General features: G+C 39.6%; 1 protein-coding gene across 6 annotated transcripts in view; it reads left to right on the top strand.

Annotated features, from left to right (window-relative positions):
• Positions 1 to 18,281, top strand: part of LOC103698530 (exostosin family protein) — a 29,032-nt gene extending 10,751 nt beyond the window's left edge. For 4 of the 6 annotated variants that reach the window (XM_039118847.3, XM_039118846.3, XM_088711192.2 and 1 more), the window contains 12 exons: positions 733 to 919; positions 1,039 to 1,297; positions 1,559 to 1,774; positions 1,857 to 1,943; positions 2,016 to 2,150; positions 2,293 to 2,406; positions 2,507 to 2,754; positions 2,835 to 2,915; positions 3,007 to 3,238; positions 3,597 to 3,695; positions 3,782 to 3,967; positions 17,811 to 18,281. In XM_039118847.3, coding sequence (XP_038974775.1) covers positions 733 to 919; positions 1,039 to 1,297; positions 1,559 to 1,774; positions 1,857 to 1,943; positions 2,016 to 2,150; positions 2,293 to 2,406; positions 2,507 to 2,754; positions 2,835 to 2,915; positions 3,007 to 3,238; positions 3,597 to 3,695; positions 3,782 to 3,967; positions 17,811 to 17,906 — 1,940 coding nt within the window. In that variant the 3' untranslated portion in view covers positions 17,907 to 18,281. Of the gene's footprint in view, positions 1 to 732; positions 920 to 1,038; positions 1,298 to 1,558; positions 1,775 to 1,856; positions 1,944 to 2,015; positions 2,151 to 2,292; positions 2,407 to 2,506; positions 2,755 to 2,834; positions 2,916 to 3,006; positions 3,239 to 3,585; positions 3,696 to 3,781; positions 3,968 to 17,810 lie in introns of all 6 variants that reach the window. The other 2 variants (XR_015973390.2, XR_015973391.2) reach the window with 1 other exon arrangement.
• Positions 18,282 to 18,757: the final 476 nt, after the last annotated feature.

The following is an 18,757-nucleotide window of genomic DNA, read 5'->3' as shown; positions in this document are numbered from 1 at the left end:
GTGCTAGTGACGAAGCAAGATGGTTCTGGGTTCGACATTCAAAATGAGAAACTGGCGGGAGAAGGGGAGGGACAAGGAAAGAGAGGAAAAGAGAGAGGGGGAGGAAGGGGCAGGGAGAGGGAGGGAGGGCCGGAGCAGGGGCTCCACCTTCTATTTTTTTCGAAACAGGAGTACGTCGGGGGCCCTTTTTTATTTTGAAAATTTTAAGTGAAGTTGGAGGGCCAGAGCAGGGGCTCCGCCCTCTATTTTTTTTTGAAATAAGGGTCCATTGACGTACTCCTGTTTCGAATGAAATAGAGGTTCAAATGGCGGAGCCCCTACTCCGAGCCTCTGCAGCCCTCCGGAGCCCGTTCTCTCTCCCTCCCTTCTTCCCTCTCCCTCCGCCCCCTCCGGTCTCTCTCTCTCTCTTTTACTTTCTCTCTCATTCTCCCTCTTCCTCTCCCTCTCTATTGTGTCGGTACGGCCCCGTCACGGGGGCATACCAAACCATGTTGCCAACCGACTGGTACGGCTTCGATACTGGCACGATGGACCTTGATTGCTGCCAATTTAAATACTATTTATTTTCAGATTTCCTTGGGTAAGTTCAATTTGTACTTACGATTTTGTTATTTTACTAGTGATCAGTATATTTTAAATTAATTGTAACATTGCAGTGAAATAAGACTTTCTATAGTCACCTGTATTGAGATAATCAACCGTTGATGAAGTGCTAATGTAATGGCTTTATAGGGGAAGGATGTACCAAGAAGTTGCAGCTGGACTGCAATCATCCAGGAACTCCAGAAAAACCATTTGGATGGTGGATTGTTTCCATATGTTCAGCATATTGTGACACAACTAGAGCAATGTGCTTTTGTGGAGCAGGAACTAAGTATCCAAATCGTCCTGTGGCAGAGTCATGTGGCTTTAAAATAAAGTAAGAAAGTTGATATTTATATCATGTCCAGTATTTTCTGATGTAGTTATCATGATATTTAGTATTTACTATGATATTTCTCTATAAAAGTTTTTATCTGAAACGTTCATATATTTCAGCTTACCATCTGAACCTGGGGGTCCTAGGATCACAGATTGGACAAAGGCTGATTTTGAGAATATATTTACTACTAACAGTAGCAGACAGGGATGGTGTAATGTTGACCCAAAGGATGCCTATGCTTCCAAAGTGAACTTTAAAGAGGAATGTGACTGTAAATATGATGGTCTTGGGGGACGATTCTGTGAGATACCAACAATGTGCAGTTGTCCCAACCAGTGCTCTGGGCATGGACATTGCCGTGGTGGATTTTGTCAGGTATATGACTGGAATTTCTGTTGGATTTTGAGCAGTTTGCACTTTACAATCATGAAAATTGAGAACAGATGATAGTTGCATCTTTCCTATATTCTTTTGTATCCAATCTTTCATTTAGTGGTGTACTCTTTGTTTTATTCTTTACATGATTCTCAATCATGGCATGCAAAAACTAATTCATAACATTGCTATTTTAGTGATGTATAAATTGGTCATTGCTCTCATCATAATACTTTTGACTTTAAAAACATGCTTTTGCAGTGTGACAATGGGTATTATGGGATAGATTGCAGTATCCCATCTGCCTTATCACCCATACAAGAGTGGCCTACATGGCTTCGACCATCTAAAGTTGATGTACCTGACAAGGCACCAATAGGTAGTGACCTTATAAATGTTAGCGCTGTTGTTAAAAAGAAAAGGCCACTTATTTATGTTTATGATCTGCCACCAGAGTTCAACAGTCACCTTCTGGAGGTAATCCTCGGCATTCATATTATATCTCTTGTTTGTGACATGAAGTTCCAGATAATTTATATTACACCTTTGTTTTTGGCAGGGGCGGCATTGGAAGTTTGAATGTGTAAACAGAATATACACTGATGAGAACAGAACATTGTGGACTGAGCAATTGTATGGCTCACAGGTACTAGTTAACAATATTTAATTATTATTAGATCAAAAGAGTCTTTGCTAAATTGCTATTTCCATTGTGTAGATGGCACTTTATGAGAGCATACTGGCTAGTCCATACCGAACAATGAATGGTGAAGAAGCAGACTATTTCTATGTTCCTGTTCTTGATTCCTGTATAATAGCTCGAGCGGATGATGCACCACATTTGAGTGTGCAGGTATAAAAGTTATAGCCATTATTTCTGCAATGCTCCTTGACAATTTTTTATTGTGAACCACCATGTTTAACTGCTGTCGTTGGAAGAATCTAAAGAAGCTGATATTAAAACATGGAAACTTACTAAATAATTCTGATTTCAGAAACATTCACGTCTGAGGAGCTCCCTAACTTTGGAATTCTATAAGAAGGCTTATGATCATATAGTTGAGCAGTATCCATATTGGAACCGCTCCTCTGGAAAGGACCATATATGGGTATGTTTTGGAGATGCTACATGATTGCCATCAGAGAAGCTTGGCTTGTGCACATTACTTTTACTAGGAATCTAATGGAATTGCTTCTATCTGAAGGCAGTTATTTTCATGGGATGAAGGTGCTTGCTATGCTCCGAAAGAAATTTGGAATAGCATGATGTTAGTACACTGGGGGAACACGAATTCCAAACATAATCACTCAACAACAGCTTATTGGGCTGACAACTGGGACCCTATCCCTTCCCATAGAAGAGGTGACCACCCCTGCTTTGACCCAGAGAAGGATCTTGTACTTCCAGCATGGAAAAGGCCTGAACCAATTGCAATATGGTTAAAACTGTGGGCCAGGTATTTAATAAGAGGGTTGCCTAACTTGTATGCTTCTAATGGTAATTTCCATCTGAGATTCGAATCAACTGTATGTGCAGGCCACGCAAGGAGCGTAAAACCCTCTTCTATTTCAATGGAAATTTAGGATCTGCCTATGAACATGGGCGACCTGAAAGCACGTGTGTGTCTATATTTGCTCCGAACACAACTGTCACATTTCACATAATTAATTAGTGATGTATCTTGTTCCTTTGTCCAAAATGATTGCAGGTATAGTATGGGTATCAGGCAAAAATTGGCAGAAGAATTTGGTTCTACACCTAACAAGGAGGGCAAGCTTGGGAGACAGCATGCAGCTAATGTAACAGTAACTCCATTACCCTCACCTAAGTATTCTGAGGAATTGGCAAGCTCTTTGTTCTGTGGGGTGCTGCCTGGGGATGGCTGGAGCGGACGCATGGAAGACAGCATTCTGCAAGGGTGCATTCCAGTGATAATCCAGGTACAGATACTCATGTCGCTTCTGCAGTGTCCACTGTGGTTGGTTAGGAAGATGAAGCTTATTTTAGTAGGTCATCTGTTTTACATATTCGCTGACCCATGAAATGTAGGTTTGTGATTATGATGTTAACATTTGGCTCCATTCATACTTACTGTTTTCTTTATCAGAATACGGTTTACGGAACTCATATATAATTAGTCATCTTGATCATTTATATTTCAAATATATAGAACCCTTTGCCTGATTATATTGATATGCTTATTTAATGTTTATATATGTGGTGTGATTGAGAATATTCAGTTAAGCTTTTTTCAAGAAGTATGATTTGTTTGATGTTACATTGATAGCTTGATTGCAGGATGGAATCTTTCTTCCTTATGAAAATGTTCTCAACTATAAAAGCTTTGCAGTGCGAATTCAAGAAGATGATATCCCAAGCTTGATAAAAATTCTTCAGGTAAATATCTCATCTTATTACCAAGTATTGTGGATGCTAATTGTATAGGCCGTCTATATTCTTATGTTATTTCTTGATTTGCACAGGGGATTAATGAAACAGAGATAGAGTTTATGTTGGCCAATGTACGCCAGATCTGGCAGAGGTTCTTATATCGTGATTCTGTTTTGCTTGAGGCTCAGAGACAGAAGAAATTGTTCTCTAAGGAGGATGGCTGGGCAGTTGAGTTCTCAAAACTCAGACAAGATGATGTCTTTTCCACATTCATACAGGTATGACAATTATCTCTTCTGTTTTGCAATATATTATATTGTTGAAGACCCAAATTAGAGTTCCATGTTTACGAACAAGTTAATATCTTAAACCTTTAAATTGTTCAATTTTTTCCAAATGAATGTCATAGAATTTAGTTGAATTTAGATGTTTTCATGCCTGATGTACCAGGCAGTTCGTCATTCTTCTGTGCATTTTACATTGGGATTTTCTAGAACTTTAGGCCCAAATGTAGGCCTTTTAGAGCCAATTAGCTCTTGCCATGAGTGAACTTGCTTTCTTCAAGCAGTAATGATATATTAACATCCTTTGTCATTCTATAATAAAGATAACTGAGTGACATACGATGAAAGTGACTTGATAAAACGTGAATTCGTCATTTGTTTTATCACTTTTTTCTTGCCCACTGCACAATTTGTATATGGGAGAGAGCCACAAAGGGTGGATGGTGCGTTAGGCTGGATGAGAACTACATCACTGACATTCATTAACCTAGGCATGCCTTAAAATTATATATTAGGTATCTCGACAGATGTATATCTATATTCTGCAAAGAAGGCTTTCCTGTCCAGCCAGACTAGTCATGTTTGGCAGTGTCTAGTAAATAGAACCATCCTAGAGACAGTCTCTATAGGTACGGAACTTCAAATTTTTTCTTTGATATGTTCTTTGAACCAAGTTGTACTTATCCTCATACAATATGTGGCTGATGCCTGCATTTGTACCACACGTATGAAATGCTCCTCAAATGTTGCCTTGGCAGCTACTTGGCCACCAGCTTTAATATTTTGCTTCATGTTTAAGTCTTGAAGATGTGGTCAATTTATAAAGTAATACTGAATGTTGGCAACTGACAAGTTAGTACCCTTAACTTACTAATCTTATTTGATATTAATTATAACTATTTTTTAGATATCTATTTTTTTGAATGCGTTGTTTTTGTGCTGCTTTGACCTTTGGGTGCCTAGCATCTAGGCTCTAGACAGCCTTCTGGCAGTTCATCTACTGCCTAAAATCTCATCAACCTTCCTATGACTGCTGATGTTAGAACTCTTCTAAAATGGTGGTCGTTAGTAGTAACCACTCTTTATGTCAATCCTGGACCCAAAGCCAACCCCATACATGACTTGTAGCCCTGAAGTTCATAGACACAACAATTTGTTGTCCAACTGTCTCACCCCAAACCCTACACTTGGATCAGCCATTTGATATGGCCAAACACCTTCTTAGGGCATAAACCTAGAGAATATGCAAGTCCTGATAATTTGAACCAGAACACTTAATAACAAGAGATAAGAGATTAGGATAAACAAAGTATGTCCTTAATTACTGATAATTAGAGTTATCGAAAGTATAGGGTTGATATCAAGGTATGCTGAATCTGCTGAGTTACGCACCGTTCGATGCGACGTTCGCAGCGGAATTCGAACGGGACGTCGTTCATCGCATGAACGCGTCTCGGATCGTAGAATTTAAAAATTTTTCTGGATCCAAATCCAGAAGATTTTTGAATTCATTAGGGAGGGGAGATTAGGATCTGAGGAAGGTTGATTAAGATTCATAAAACTGAAACTAAAATCAGAAGAAATTAATTTGAAGATCTCATCTTCAAAAATTCTGCAGGTGAAGAACACTGCAGCCTGATGATCTATCTAGCTTCCTGTTTGAGCCACACAATTGTCCGGCCTCTACAGGTATCCACACGAGGATCTAATCATCTGAGATAGGGTCTTACCGGAGTGCTAGCTCCTTGCAAAGACCTCTCATGACTATCATATAGATTAAAAAATAAAAATCTGCAACATACCTTCTTAAAGAAGAACCCTTTCTTCTTCAACCTTGCTCGCGATGGAGGAAGAGGAAGGAGGAACCTTGCACGTGGATCTTCCTTGCCTTACTACCATGGAAGAAGAGGAGGATGAAGACCCCTTGCTGCCGTGGAGGAGGAAGAAAGAAGAGGAGGCGTGGAGAGGAAGAGGAGAGAATTAATTCATAACTTCTCCCTTACTATTCTTTCATAGATTGGGTTTAGGGCTCCTTCTAATCTTATTAGGAGTATGGGACTATAACCCACCCTTGGATTAATGCCAAGTGTCCAATCCTTGTGCTCATAGATGCATGACATGTGTCTATTTAATCAATTGATTAATTTTCTAATCACATTAGGATTCTTAATCTCATTAGGAGAATTAATTGATTTGGGAGAATGCATCCTACGACGCCATGTGGACTTTAAAGTCCGCATAGTGTGAACATGATTTAAGTCATATTCATCTTACGACGACATGTGGTCTTTAAAATCTGCACAAACCTTGATTTAATCAAATTGACCCAATCATGAACCCAAATCAATTTGGGTCGAACCCAATTCGTTTTGGCTCATTAAATCAGCCCAATTACAATCCAATTGCAATACAATTGCAATCAATTTCACTTAATTCTTCTTCCATTAACTTACGAACACTTAGTGGGTTAATTCAATCACCAAACATATTGATGATTGATTTTTATTATGATTCCAAATCACAATTATGATAGTCTGACTAATTAAATCCTCTATGTGTGTGACCCCGTAGGTTTTATTCTGACTGGTAGTGAGAAATATTGAGATCTCCATCTCAATATCACTGAAACTCCTTTCAGTGGACTGAAACGATTTTAGTTCTACTCTTAGGGTTCACTGATCACCAAGTGAATGCCTTCGAGTTTCACAATCCACTAGTGACACCTAGCAGTATGTGGTGGCAATCCAGTAGAATGGAATATCTGAACCTCTTGGTGCAGTTAGCGTATGATACAGTCCCTCTATCATGGATTCCGACGTGACGGAGGTTATGGATATTTTGTCAAACCCCATCGTCTGTCATATGTCAAATTTATACGACTTCCATTTCGAGATATGGAAAACTCTTTTTCCAAAATACCTGGCCAGGAATTTATCGAACTCAGTCTCATAAATCACATAGGATCACTCCTAATCTATCAAGGTCGATAGATCCCATCTAGATGCAACCCTATTCCAAAATGAACCTACTGCAGCCAATTCGCACTACAAGGATCCGAATGACTAGGGCCCAAGTGCACATGCTTGTCAAACTACAGCAACCTCACAGTGAATAGCTGAGGCATTGCAGATCAAATGACCAGTCATACAACTGCAGCATAAGTAGTCACTGACGAGTGGATAGACATCCATGTGACTACTATCTTTGGTCACGCTCAGTACCTTGTTCTCTAACAAGTATTTACATAATCACTCCAGTGTCTCTACACTGTGGACTCGAGACTCGTCCATCTGACTAAGTGATCTATGCACTAATCTTAGCGGATCGATCACCGTCCCTCGTGATGGATCTATCGATCAGGAGCATTTAGAAATTAATCCCTAATGACACATGCCTCAAATCAGACATATAGGGTATACTTCTAACAATCTTCCACTTGCACTAAAGCCAATCAGACATATTTAAGTCCCATTTTTTCAAGATGGACTTCTAATTTTTTCTGACTCAGCTGCTTAGTGAATGGGTCCGCCACGTTATCAGTGGAGTCTACTCTCTGCACCTCTACATATTTCTTTTCGAGGTAGTCGCGAATTAGATGAAATCGTCGCTCTATGTGCTTGGACTTCTGGTGAGACCTCGGCTCCTTAGCCAGTGCTATGGCGCCGTTATTGTCGCAGAAAAGGGTTATGGCATCTGATGACATGACTCCTAGCTCTTCGACAAACTTCTTGTACCAGAACGTTTCCTTCGCAGTATCCGATGCAGCAATGTACTCTGCTTCCATGGTAGAATCTACAACAATCGGTTGCTTGGAACTCTTCCAATTTACTGATCCTCCATTGCATAAAAATACATATTCTGATGTAGACTTTCTATCATCGGGGTCAGTCATGAAGTCTGAATCAGTATATCCTTCTACCTTTAACTCTATGCCTCCCCTAAAGACCAAAAACAGATCCTTAGTCCTTCTCAAGTACTTAAGGATATTTTTCACAGCTATCCAGTGCTCCTCGCCTGGATTTGACTGATATCTGCTCGTGACACTCACAGCATGTGCTATATCAGGTCGAGTACATAGCATGGCATATATGAGGCTTCCTATTGCCGATGCATAAGGGATCCTACTCATGTGCTGAATCTCTTCAGATGTTTTGGGGCACATCTTTTTGGAGAGATTTATGCCATGCTTTAGGGGTAACAATCCCCTCTTAGAGTTTTCCATGCTGAACCTCTTCAATATTTTCTCTATGTACATTTTCTGTGATAGGCCAAGCATCCTCTTAGATCTATCTCTATATACCTTAATCTCCAAAATATAAGATGCTTCACCTAGATCTTTAATGGAGAACTTCTTAGACAGCCATAACTTGACCGATGTGAGCATGGGAATATCATTCCTAATTAGGAGTATATCATCCACGTACAATACGAGGAATACTGTAGCCCTCCCACTGACCTTTTTGTACACACATGGTTCCTCTTCGTTCTTGATGAAATTAAACGATTTGATCACATCATCGAAATGAGTGTTCCAACTCCGAGATGCTTGCTTTAATCCATAAATGGATCTTTGCAGCTTGCAGACCTTGTGATCACCATCACTGAAAGTGAAACCCTGAGGCTGTTCCATATAGATATCTTCCTCAAGATATCCATTAAGAAAAGCAGTTTTCACATCTATCTGCCATATCTCATAATCATGATAAGCTGCAATGGCAAGCAACGTTCGAATGGACTTCAGCATGGCTACCGGTGAAAAGGTATCTTGATAGTCAATGCCTTCGCGCTGACTATAACCTTTTACCACCAATCTTGCCTTATAGGTCTCTACCTTGCCATCCGAACCTATTTTCCTTTTGTAGATCCATTTACACCCAATAGGTACTATACCTTCAGGCGGGTCTACTAAGGTCCATACTTGGTTGGAATGCATGGAGTCTATTTTTGACTTCATCGCATTCATCCATTTTTCGGAGTCGATGTCTAACATTGCTTCGTTGTAGGTCTTGGGATCATTACTATGATCTCTTTCTTCCATGAGGAACTCTTCCTCTATTTCCTCTGTAAGCATACCTAAGTATCTTTCAGGAGGATGGGAGATCCTACTGGATCTACGAAGTGGACGAGGTTCTTCATGTATTGGCTCAATGTGAATAGGTTCACTAGGCTCAATTGCTCGTTGCTCTTCAGAGACTTTCTCTTCGAGCTCAATTTTTCTCCCACTGCCCCTATCAAGGATAAATTGTTTTTTCAAAAAGATGGCATGTCGGCTCACAAACACTTTGTGATCTTCTGGGATGTAAAAATTGTATCCTAACGACTCTTTAGGATATCTAATGAAACGAGCACCAATTGTCCTAGACTCCAACTTGTCCGCCTGTTATCGCTTGACTTGGGCTGGACATCCCCAAATCTTGAGATAACCAAGACTTAGTTTCTTACCATGCCATATCTCATACGGTGTGGTAGGAACGGACTTAGAGGGAACTCTATTCAATATATAGATAGCTGTAAGTAGGGCATCTCCCCACAAAAATAAGGGTAAGTCAGTGAAGCTCATCATGGACCTGACCATATCCAATAGGGTCCGATTCCTCCTTTCTGACACTCCGTTGAGTTGAGGTGTTCTAGGAGGTGGCCATTGTGAAACTATATCATTTTGTTTGAGATAATCGCAAAACTCTCCACTAAGGTATTCTCCTCCTCGATCTGATCGAAGAACCTTAATGAGTTTTCCTGTCTGTTTTTCTACTTCAAATATGAATTCTTTGAACCTTTCAAATGCTTCAGATTTATGTCTCATAAGATAGACATAACCATACCGTGAGAAATCATCGGTAAAAGTAATAAAGTAGAAAAATTGACCCCTAACCTGCACATCGAATGGGCCACACACATCAGTGTGTGCTAGGGCAAGTATTTCAGTGGACCTCTCCCCATGTCCTACAAAGGGTAATTTGGCCATTTTTCCTTGAAGGCAGGATTCACAAATCGGATATGACTCAGAAGTCAATGAACTCAAAAGCTCATGTTTCTCCAATTTGTTAATTCTGTCTTCTCCTATATGACCAAGTCTGAGGTGCCATAAATACTTTTGATTTATCTCATCTCTAGATCTTTTTGATCCTATGGTACTCACTGTATGCTCAGATACGTTCACAGATACATTCATATGTAAGTGATAGAGACCGTCAATCATAAAACCACGTCCAAACAGTTTATTTCGTAAATAAATAGAAACGTAGTCTTTATTGAAATTGAATTCATAATGTTCCTATGCTAGACAAGATACAGAAATCAGATTTCTGCTAGCACTAGGTACAAAATAACAATCTCTAAGTATCAAACTAAATTCTGACGGTAAATGCAAAGGGAATGTGCCCACAGCAACAGCAGCAACTCTTGCTTCATTGCCAACCCTTAGGGTTACCGCACATTCCGTAAGCCTTCTACTTTCCTTTAGACCATGCATGGTAGTGCACAAGTGAACACTAGAACCAGAGTCTATAACCCAACTGGAAATAGAAGAAACCGTTAGATTAGTTTCAATAATGAGCATATTAGACATACCTTCAGAAGGCGTGTCATCCTTCTTGCTCTTTATGTTTCCCATGTAGATAGGACAGTTCCTCTTTCAATGGCCGTCTTCATTGCAACGGAAACATTTTCCTTTGGGTTCGGCTTTCTTCTTAGGAACTTCCTTCTTCGGCTTTTTCTCGGTCTTCTGCTTCTTCGCAGGCTTCTTCTTCTTCCCAATAGACTTTCTCTTGGAAGTAGAAGCTAGCTCAGCAGCGAGAACTGTGCCCCTTGAACCTTTCAAGGCTCCCTCAGTTGTCACCAATATATTCAACAATTCAAGTTTGGTGCATTCAATTTTATTCATATGGTAGTTTACAATAAACTGCCCATATGAAGATGGCAACGATTGTAGGATCAAATCCGTTTGCAAATCCTTGTGCATGGTCATGCCAAGCTTCTCTAGCTCCTCAAGATCCTTGATCATGGTCAAACCATGTTCATGGACGGACTGCCCATCATGCATCTTGGCTTTGAAGAGCCGCTTGGACACTTCAAATCTTGCTGCACGACTCTATTCACTATACAACTCTTATAGGTGATCAAGTATGTCCTTAGCAGTCTTCATGCTCTCATGCTGGCATTGCAATTCGTTGGACATGGATGCCAAAATGTAGCACCTAACCTTATTGTCGTCATCCAACCATTTTGCATACGTCTCACGCTGCTCATTGGTTGCACGAGTTGGTAACACCGGAGTTCATGGTCAAGAATATAAGCTATTTTTTCGCAACTCAAGACAATCTTCAAGTTGCGGAGCCAATCTTTATAGTTTGGTCCGGTCAACCTATTGTTATCTAGAATTCGAACTATCGGGTTGGAAGCCATTGACATCTGCAGAGAGTAAAAATTCTAATTAGAAATTTGTATTTGACATTAATTTGTTTTAGGAACTTTTAAAACAAAATTGGATCAAATCCTCCACTATTTCTCGGATCTCTCACACCCCCTGGTAAAGATACGGAAACCTGCGACTTAGGGTTTCGAGTGGGGTGCTGCGGTCCCACCAATTTATATGTCACCTCACCTAACAGTTATTGGAGACACATAGACGATGAGTGTACAACTCTTGTACAATGCTTCGTAAGCATATTGAGCTAACCTGGTCTCCAAGTCATAAGGACCTCACCTAACAGTTATTGGATCCGTTCCTTGGTTAAGTCAGACCCATCGTATATCCCGCGAAAATAAAGCTGTGATTGGGTCCTCACCTAATAGTTATTGGAGCTCAACCCCACCTTTACCCCACAACATCTCATGTTAATAGAGAGGTCCAATCCTCCGATTCAACTAGCCCACTGTATCCAGCCGAGACTAATCAACACCGGAAAGATCTTAGCAACTCTACTACGGTGGAAGACCAATCGACTTAATATTGGGTAATCAGATCTTAGTGATTCCAACTTTGAGCTTTCCATAGGAGGTAATCGATCAATTGGCCAGGTAAGCAGGTGGGAGGCTCCCCTTACTTAGAGAGTAAGGTCCTAATTAAGTAACCACCTTTGAGCTTGCCTAGACACCAATTAGATCAATTAATCAAATATGGCTAGCTCAATGTATCGTTCACTCTCGATTGATTTAGGGAGGTTTTAGGTCTCTTGGGATTTACATCTAATGTAATCATCTACCCCATACCATATGTCATTCGATTTACATCTTATGTAAATGTCACATTGGTTCAGGTTTACATCCTATGTAATTATGAAACCCTTTCATATATTATGTGATTACATCTTGTGTAAATGACATAATTGTTTCAGTTTACATCTTATATAAATGTCCTATTGTTTAAGGATTTTATTTACATCTCATGCAAATAAATTTTTGTTTAACTAATACATACATCTCATGCATACAATATTTTAAACATAACCTTAAACAAGTATGAACATTATGATTACCATATGCATCTCATGTATATTTTCAGATCTGAAATTTTAAACCTATTATGCTATTCTCTGAATTTCAGATCATGCATTACTTGATTTAAAACATTGTAATCTAATTGCAATTCTAAAATAATTTGCAAGATCATAGCAAATAAAAATCTGCATGCTGAAAATTTCAGCAACCTGAAATTTCAGCACGCAGAAAATCCAGCAAACATAATTTCTTTAAAAATCAGATTAAAAATGTGGTAATCAATCCTTAGGTCTTAATCATGCTCCCTAGAACTATGGCTTTGATACCACTGCTGAGTTACGCCCCCGATGTGACGTTTGCAGCGGAATTCGAACGGGACGTCGTTCATCGCATTAACGCGTCTCGGATCGTAGAATTCAAAAATTTTTCTAGATCCAAATCCAGAAGATCTTTGAATTCATTAGGGAGGGGAGATTAGGATCCGAGGAAGGTTGATTAAGATTCATAAAACTGAAACTAAAATCAGAAGAAATTAATTTGAAGATCTCATCTTCAAAAATTCTGCAGGTGAAGAACACCGCAGCCTGATGATCTATCTAGTTTCCTGTTTGAGCCACACAATTGTCCGGCCTCTACAGGTATCCACACGAGGATCTAATCATCTGAGATAGGATTTTACCGGAGTGCTAGCTCCTTGCAAAGACCTCTCATGACTATCATATAGATTAGAAGATAAAAATCTACAACATACCTCCTTAAAGAAGAACCCTTTCTTCTTCAACCTTGCTCGCGATGGAGGAAGAGGAAGGAGGAACCTTGCACGTGGATCTTCCTTGCCTTGCTACCGTGGAAGAAGAGGAGGATGAAGACCCCTTGCTGCCGTGGAGAAGGAGGAAAAAAGAAGAGGAGGCGTGGAGAGGAAGAGGAGAGAATTAATTCATAACTTCTCCCTTGCTATCCTTTTATAGATTGGGTTTAGGGCTGCTCCTAATCTTATTAGGAGTATGGGACTATAACCCACCCTTGGATTAATGCCAAGTGTCCAATCCTTGTGCTCATAGATGCATGACATGTGTCTATTTAATCAATTGATTAATTTCCTAATCACATTAGGATTCCTAATCTCATTAGGAGAATTAATTGATTTGGGAGCATGCATCCTACGACGCCATGTGGACTTTGAAGTCCGCATAGTGTGAACATGACTTAAGTCATATTCATGCTACGACGACATGTGGTCTTTAAAATCCGCACAAACCTTGTTTTAATCAAATTGACCCAATCATGAACCTAAATCAATTTGGGTCGAACCCAATTTGATTTGGCTCATTAAATCAGCCCAATTGCAATCCAATTGCAATCAATTCCACTTAATTCTTCTTCCATTAACTTACGAACACTTAGTGGGTTAATTCAATCACCAATCATATTGATGATTGATTTCTATTATGATTCCAAATCACAATTATGATAGTCTGACTAATTAAATCCTCTATGTGTGTGACCCCGTAGGTTCTATTCTGACTGGTAGTGAGAAATATTGAGATCTCCATCTCAATATCACTGAAACTCCTTTCAGTAGACTGAAACGATTTCAGTTCTACTCTTAGGGTTCACTGATCACCAAGTGAATGCCTTCGAGTCTCACAATCCACTAGTGACACGTAGCAGTATGTGGTGGCAACCCAGCAGAATGGAATATCCGAACCTCTTGGTGCAGTTAGCGTATGATACAGTCCCTCTATCATAGATCCCGACGTGACGGAGGTTATGGATATCTCGTCAAACTCCATCGTCTGTCATATGTCAAATTTATACGACTTCCAGTTCGAGATATGGAAAACTCTTTTTTCAAAATACCTGGCCAGGAATTTATCGAACTCAGTCTCATAAATCACATAGGATCACTTCTAATCTATCAAGGTCGATAGATCCCATCTAGATGCAACCCTATTCTAAAATGAACCTACTGCAGCCAATTCACACTATAAGGACCCGAATGACTAGGGCCCAAGTTCACATGCTCGTCAAACTACAGCAACCTCACAGTGAATAGCTGAGGCATCGCAGGTCAAAGGACCAGTCATATAACTGCAGCATAAATAGTCACTAACGAGTGGATAGACATTCATGTGACTACTATCTTTGGTCACGCTCAGTACCTTGTTCTCTAACAGGTACTTGCATAATTCCTCCAGTGTCTCTACACCGTGGACTCGAGACTTGTCCATCTGACTAAGTGATCTGTGCACTAATTTCAGCGGATCGATCATCGTCCCTCGTGATGGATCCATCGATCAGGAGCATTTAGAAATTAATCCCTAATGAAATATGCCTCAAATTCTTAACTCCTTGAAAATATGTGTCATCATCTGTTAATTTCTTAGACGATTCATGGACACATACAAACATGAATGAAAAATAAATTGCCCAATCTTATTTATTAATAAGTGTCAGATTACAAATTTATGCCCCAGATTACAAATATGCGTTAGCCACATTGGCTTCTAGGGCATACTTATAACAGAATCAGCCCGTATCGGCCGGTTCAGCACGTACCGAACTGGTCTGGTTTCTGACCGATCCGATTCGGCCTTAAAAAATGGTTCCGGCCCCTATCCCATAGGGGCCGAAACCAAGTGGTACCACGTTGGAACCGGTCTGAACTGGTTGATACTAAATGCGTACGGCTAGGAACCAGTGCGAATCGGTTTGCTACAGCGCGTCGGGCAACGTGCGCGAGCTATATTATGCATACCGGTTTGATATCGGTTTGAACTGGTCCGGTAGGCGACCGATACCGGTTCGGCACCAGTTCGAACTGGTCCAGTAGGTGACCGATACAGGTTCGGCATATCTCGGTTGATATACATCCAGTATTCGACATTCACATATATCTGGTATTGGACACTCATATATATCTGGTATTGGACACAAAAATCTAACTAATAATCTGTTGCCAAGAGTTCTGGATCAACCCCATGAAGTAAGGTGTTCCGCCCTTCTAACAAAAAGATGTAATAATAATGTGAGCTAACAACTTAGTAAGGAATCCCACACAGCATCAGCATGAATAAGATAACATCTTTTAGTAAATATGAAACTGCCAAGAAAATAGTAAGACTCATATATCAACTATTTGGTATTTGAACAATTTTTGAACAGATCCAGCATGCATATCCTTCATATATAATAATCCCAGCATGCATATTGAGCTTTATTAGTATAACAACTCAAAAGTATGCAACATATCATCAAAATGACAGTTTTCAATATGCACATGATATATCATCAGATAAGCAGTTCTATTTAGCTACAATTTAGTTAAATTGTTAAACTTTTATTATTATTTTTATTGTTTAATTATTATTATCACTATTATTCTTATTATCTGGTTAGTGTAGGTCACATCCGACTTTTTTGGTATTTGGACTAATTACGGTCATGCTCTAGCCCGTGATTGACAAACCATACTATTACATTCCCGTGGCAAGGCCATACTTAATATCATGACTAATCCAAATATCCTAATTTTAGATTATCCCATTTTTATAAGTTATTTATTTATGGTACATTTATCATAATTAAGCATAATTAATATTATAATGAGTCAAAATAAATAATACTACAATATAGATAAATATGAAATATCCACAATTATATCGGTGATTATGCAATCCTTATAATTGTTTATTTTAATCATTAGTATATGATACATGAACATACAGAATATCCTTAATCATGCAAATAGTCGTGCTCACGGATCTTTACCTCTGACGATAGTAAAATCCAACCCAATGTGTCAATTCGGCCTGCAAAACACCTAATGCACCCGCTAAGCTTAAAGTCAATATTTGGCATAATAAAATCTGGAAACCAACCTCCTCACTAATTAAATAATTATATCCAAACTTTTGAATATTATAAATTCCAAAAATCTAATTCATCAACCTTGTCCTTATTACCATAAATAAATTAAGATATTAATGGACTAGAATTTACTTTAATTAATGGGTCGGGAAAAGTTTCTATGCTGGTCCTCTCTGAATTTGAACTAATGTCCAACTACATAGTTAAATCAACTTCGGATTAGAAAAATAAGGGATAGAATAAAGTTGGGAATGACCCTTAGCTGGGGTCAACTCTAGGGCGAGTATGAGCCGGATTTGGCCCGACCTAAGGGAAGAGATTGAAAGGAAAAGAGAGAGGGGGGGGGGGGATGATTACGAAAGAGAGATAGAGAGCGGGGAGAGCGAGGGCATGAGAAAGGGGCTCGAGCTTGTTTGTTGGTGAAAGAGGGAGAGGGAGAGAGAAATAGACCGAGAGAGGAAGAGGGAGAGAGAAAGCCAAGGTGGTGGGGCTCTTGGCCATTAGACCGCACATTGTTGGCAGCTATGAAAGAGATAAAAGGGAAGGAGAGAGAGAGGAAAAGAGGAAAAGAGAGAGACAAAGGGCAAGGGTGATGGTGGTTCGGGCTCATCGGCTTTCGAAGCAAGGGGTTCTCTCCACTGCAAGCAAGAAATAGGGGATGGAGAGAAGCAGGGAAGCAGGGAAATCAGATAGCTCGACCATCAATGGGTGGTGATGCTTAACAATCGCAATGGCGGTCAATGCAGAGAGGGAGAGAGGAAGAGGAGAGGAGGGGTGGAGAGAGAGAGATGAGCAATGGGGGTAGCGAAGAGATTAAATAGGGGGGAGGTAGTAGCCTCTCCTTCCTCCAGTCAACCGGCAACAAGTCCCAAGGATGGCGGTAGGCACCCCAAGGTTCGGCAGGCACCGCCCTACCACCATCGATGTTCATACGGGGCAGGGCGATGCCCCTATTCACACGCCCTTCCCTTCCTCTATTTTGACCAGATCTGGTCTGGCTGGATCAGTCGCCCACATTGCTGGCTAGATCGAGCTCTCACACTAATTATTTGTTTTAAAGGAACTTGAAATTTAGAACTAGAACCAAAACTTTGATGACAAGATTCTTTGATCAGTGTTATTCTAGTTAGGACAAGCATAGACCGGACAAAGCTGATCAAATCATTGCACCAATGTTGCACTAATTATTAAAGCATAGCTCTTGTGAGACCAGTTATACAGTGCGCATCAAGTGAACAGATTCGATGCAGGAAGATCTAGAAAATGCCGAAGTTGTAATTCATTAATTTATAATGAATATATGCCTCCATCTACACCATTATCTTTCAGTTTTCATTAGTAAGCATTAGTTTAACAAAATAAGCAACAAACACTGTTCGTTTGATGGATGCTAGGACTTCTTTGTACTTGGTTTACATATGCTAACATGTGTCCAATCTTTAAACAACACTGTTGCAACTGTGCTTCTAAATATGGATCATCAAAGAAATATGATGGTTATGATCTTAAAAGAGTATTCTTGGAACAGGTATTGCACTATAAATTGCATAATGATCCCTGGAGGAAACATCTCTCTCAGCAAAAGGAGTCTGGGCTGCCAAAGGTTTGCTCGAGAACTCACTAGGTGCTTTAAAGAATAGATGCTCATTGCAAAAAGGTCATACATTTGTTATCCCAACCAAAAGGCAGGGAAGTGAAGATAATCTTTTTTTTTCATATCACCATGACGCGGAACAATGCTGACTTGGAATATCTCACTCTTACATACAAGATTTTGATGAGTAGCAATGACCAATCTGCTAATGGCTGAAGTCAAAAATCAGCGCTGGTTTTTGCATGTATAAAAATGCTCAACAGAGTAAAAGATATAAAAAGATGAGGAACAGAATAAAAATCTTTCATGTTCAAGTGAACAGAATGACATGTTTTCGGTACCGTAAACTCAAGTGTCGCATGCTTGATTATTGTGGAAGGAACTCGTTGAAGTTCTTTCGTGGAAGGTTGTCCTCTATTTATTTATTTATTGCTTTTTATTTGATGAAGATGATAACCATTTGTCAGAAACCTGGTTGGGACATCTGGATCTCATCTGCTGGAAAATAGTGCAGATTGACATACGCTCGTTGCTGGAAAATGTACCAAATGAGATCTCATCTGGAAGCAAAGCCCTGAGACAACCTCTCCAATAAGCCTTCTCTTACATGTCCATAAGGAAGCAGGTTACCATATAAAAACAAAAATTGCGCCTTTTTAGGATTCCAAAATTCTTGCTTGTGAACTCATGAGGGTTGAGGCCCTACTCAGCAAGTGGAAATGAATGCCTAACAGTCCATTTACCCCTAATAGAAGATATAAAAAAAAATCAAAATTATAAGTTTCTAGTCTAATGGTGTGTCATATATGAGACAAATGTAAGAAAATATAAAATATATAAATAAATCTATCTTATTCTATAAACTTAAGTTTTTTACGATA

Source organism: Phoenix dactylifera, chromosome 15 (assembly GCF_051530095.1).
Source record: "Phoenix dactylifera cultivar Ajwa chromosome 15, Ajwa_hap1_PhDact_Kaust_v1.1, whole genome shotgun sequence".
NCBI lineage: Eukaryota > Viridiplantae > Streptophyta > Magnoliopsida > Arecales > Arecaceae > Phoenix > Phoenix dactylifera.
Note: the sequence above shows the minus strand (reverse complement) of the source record. Positions and strands in the feature narration are given on the sequence as shown.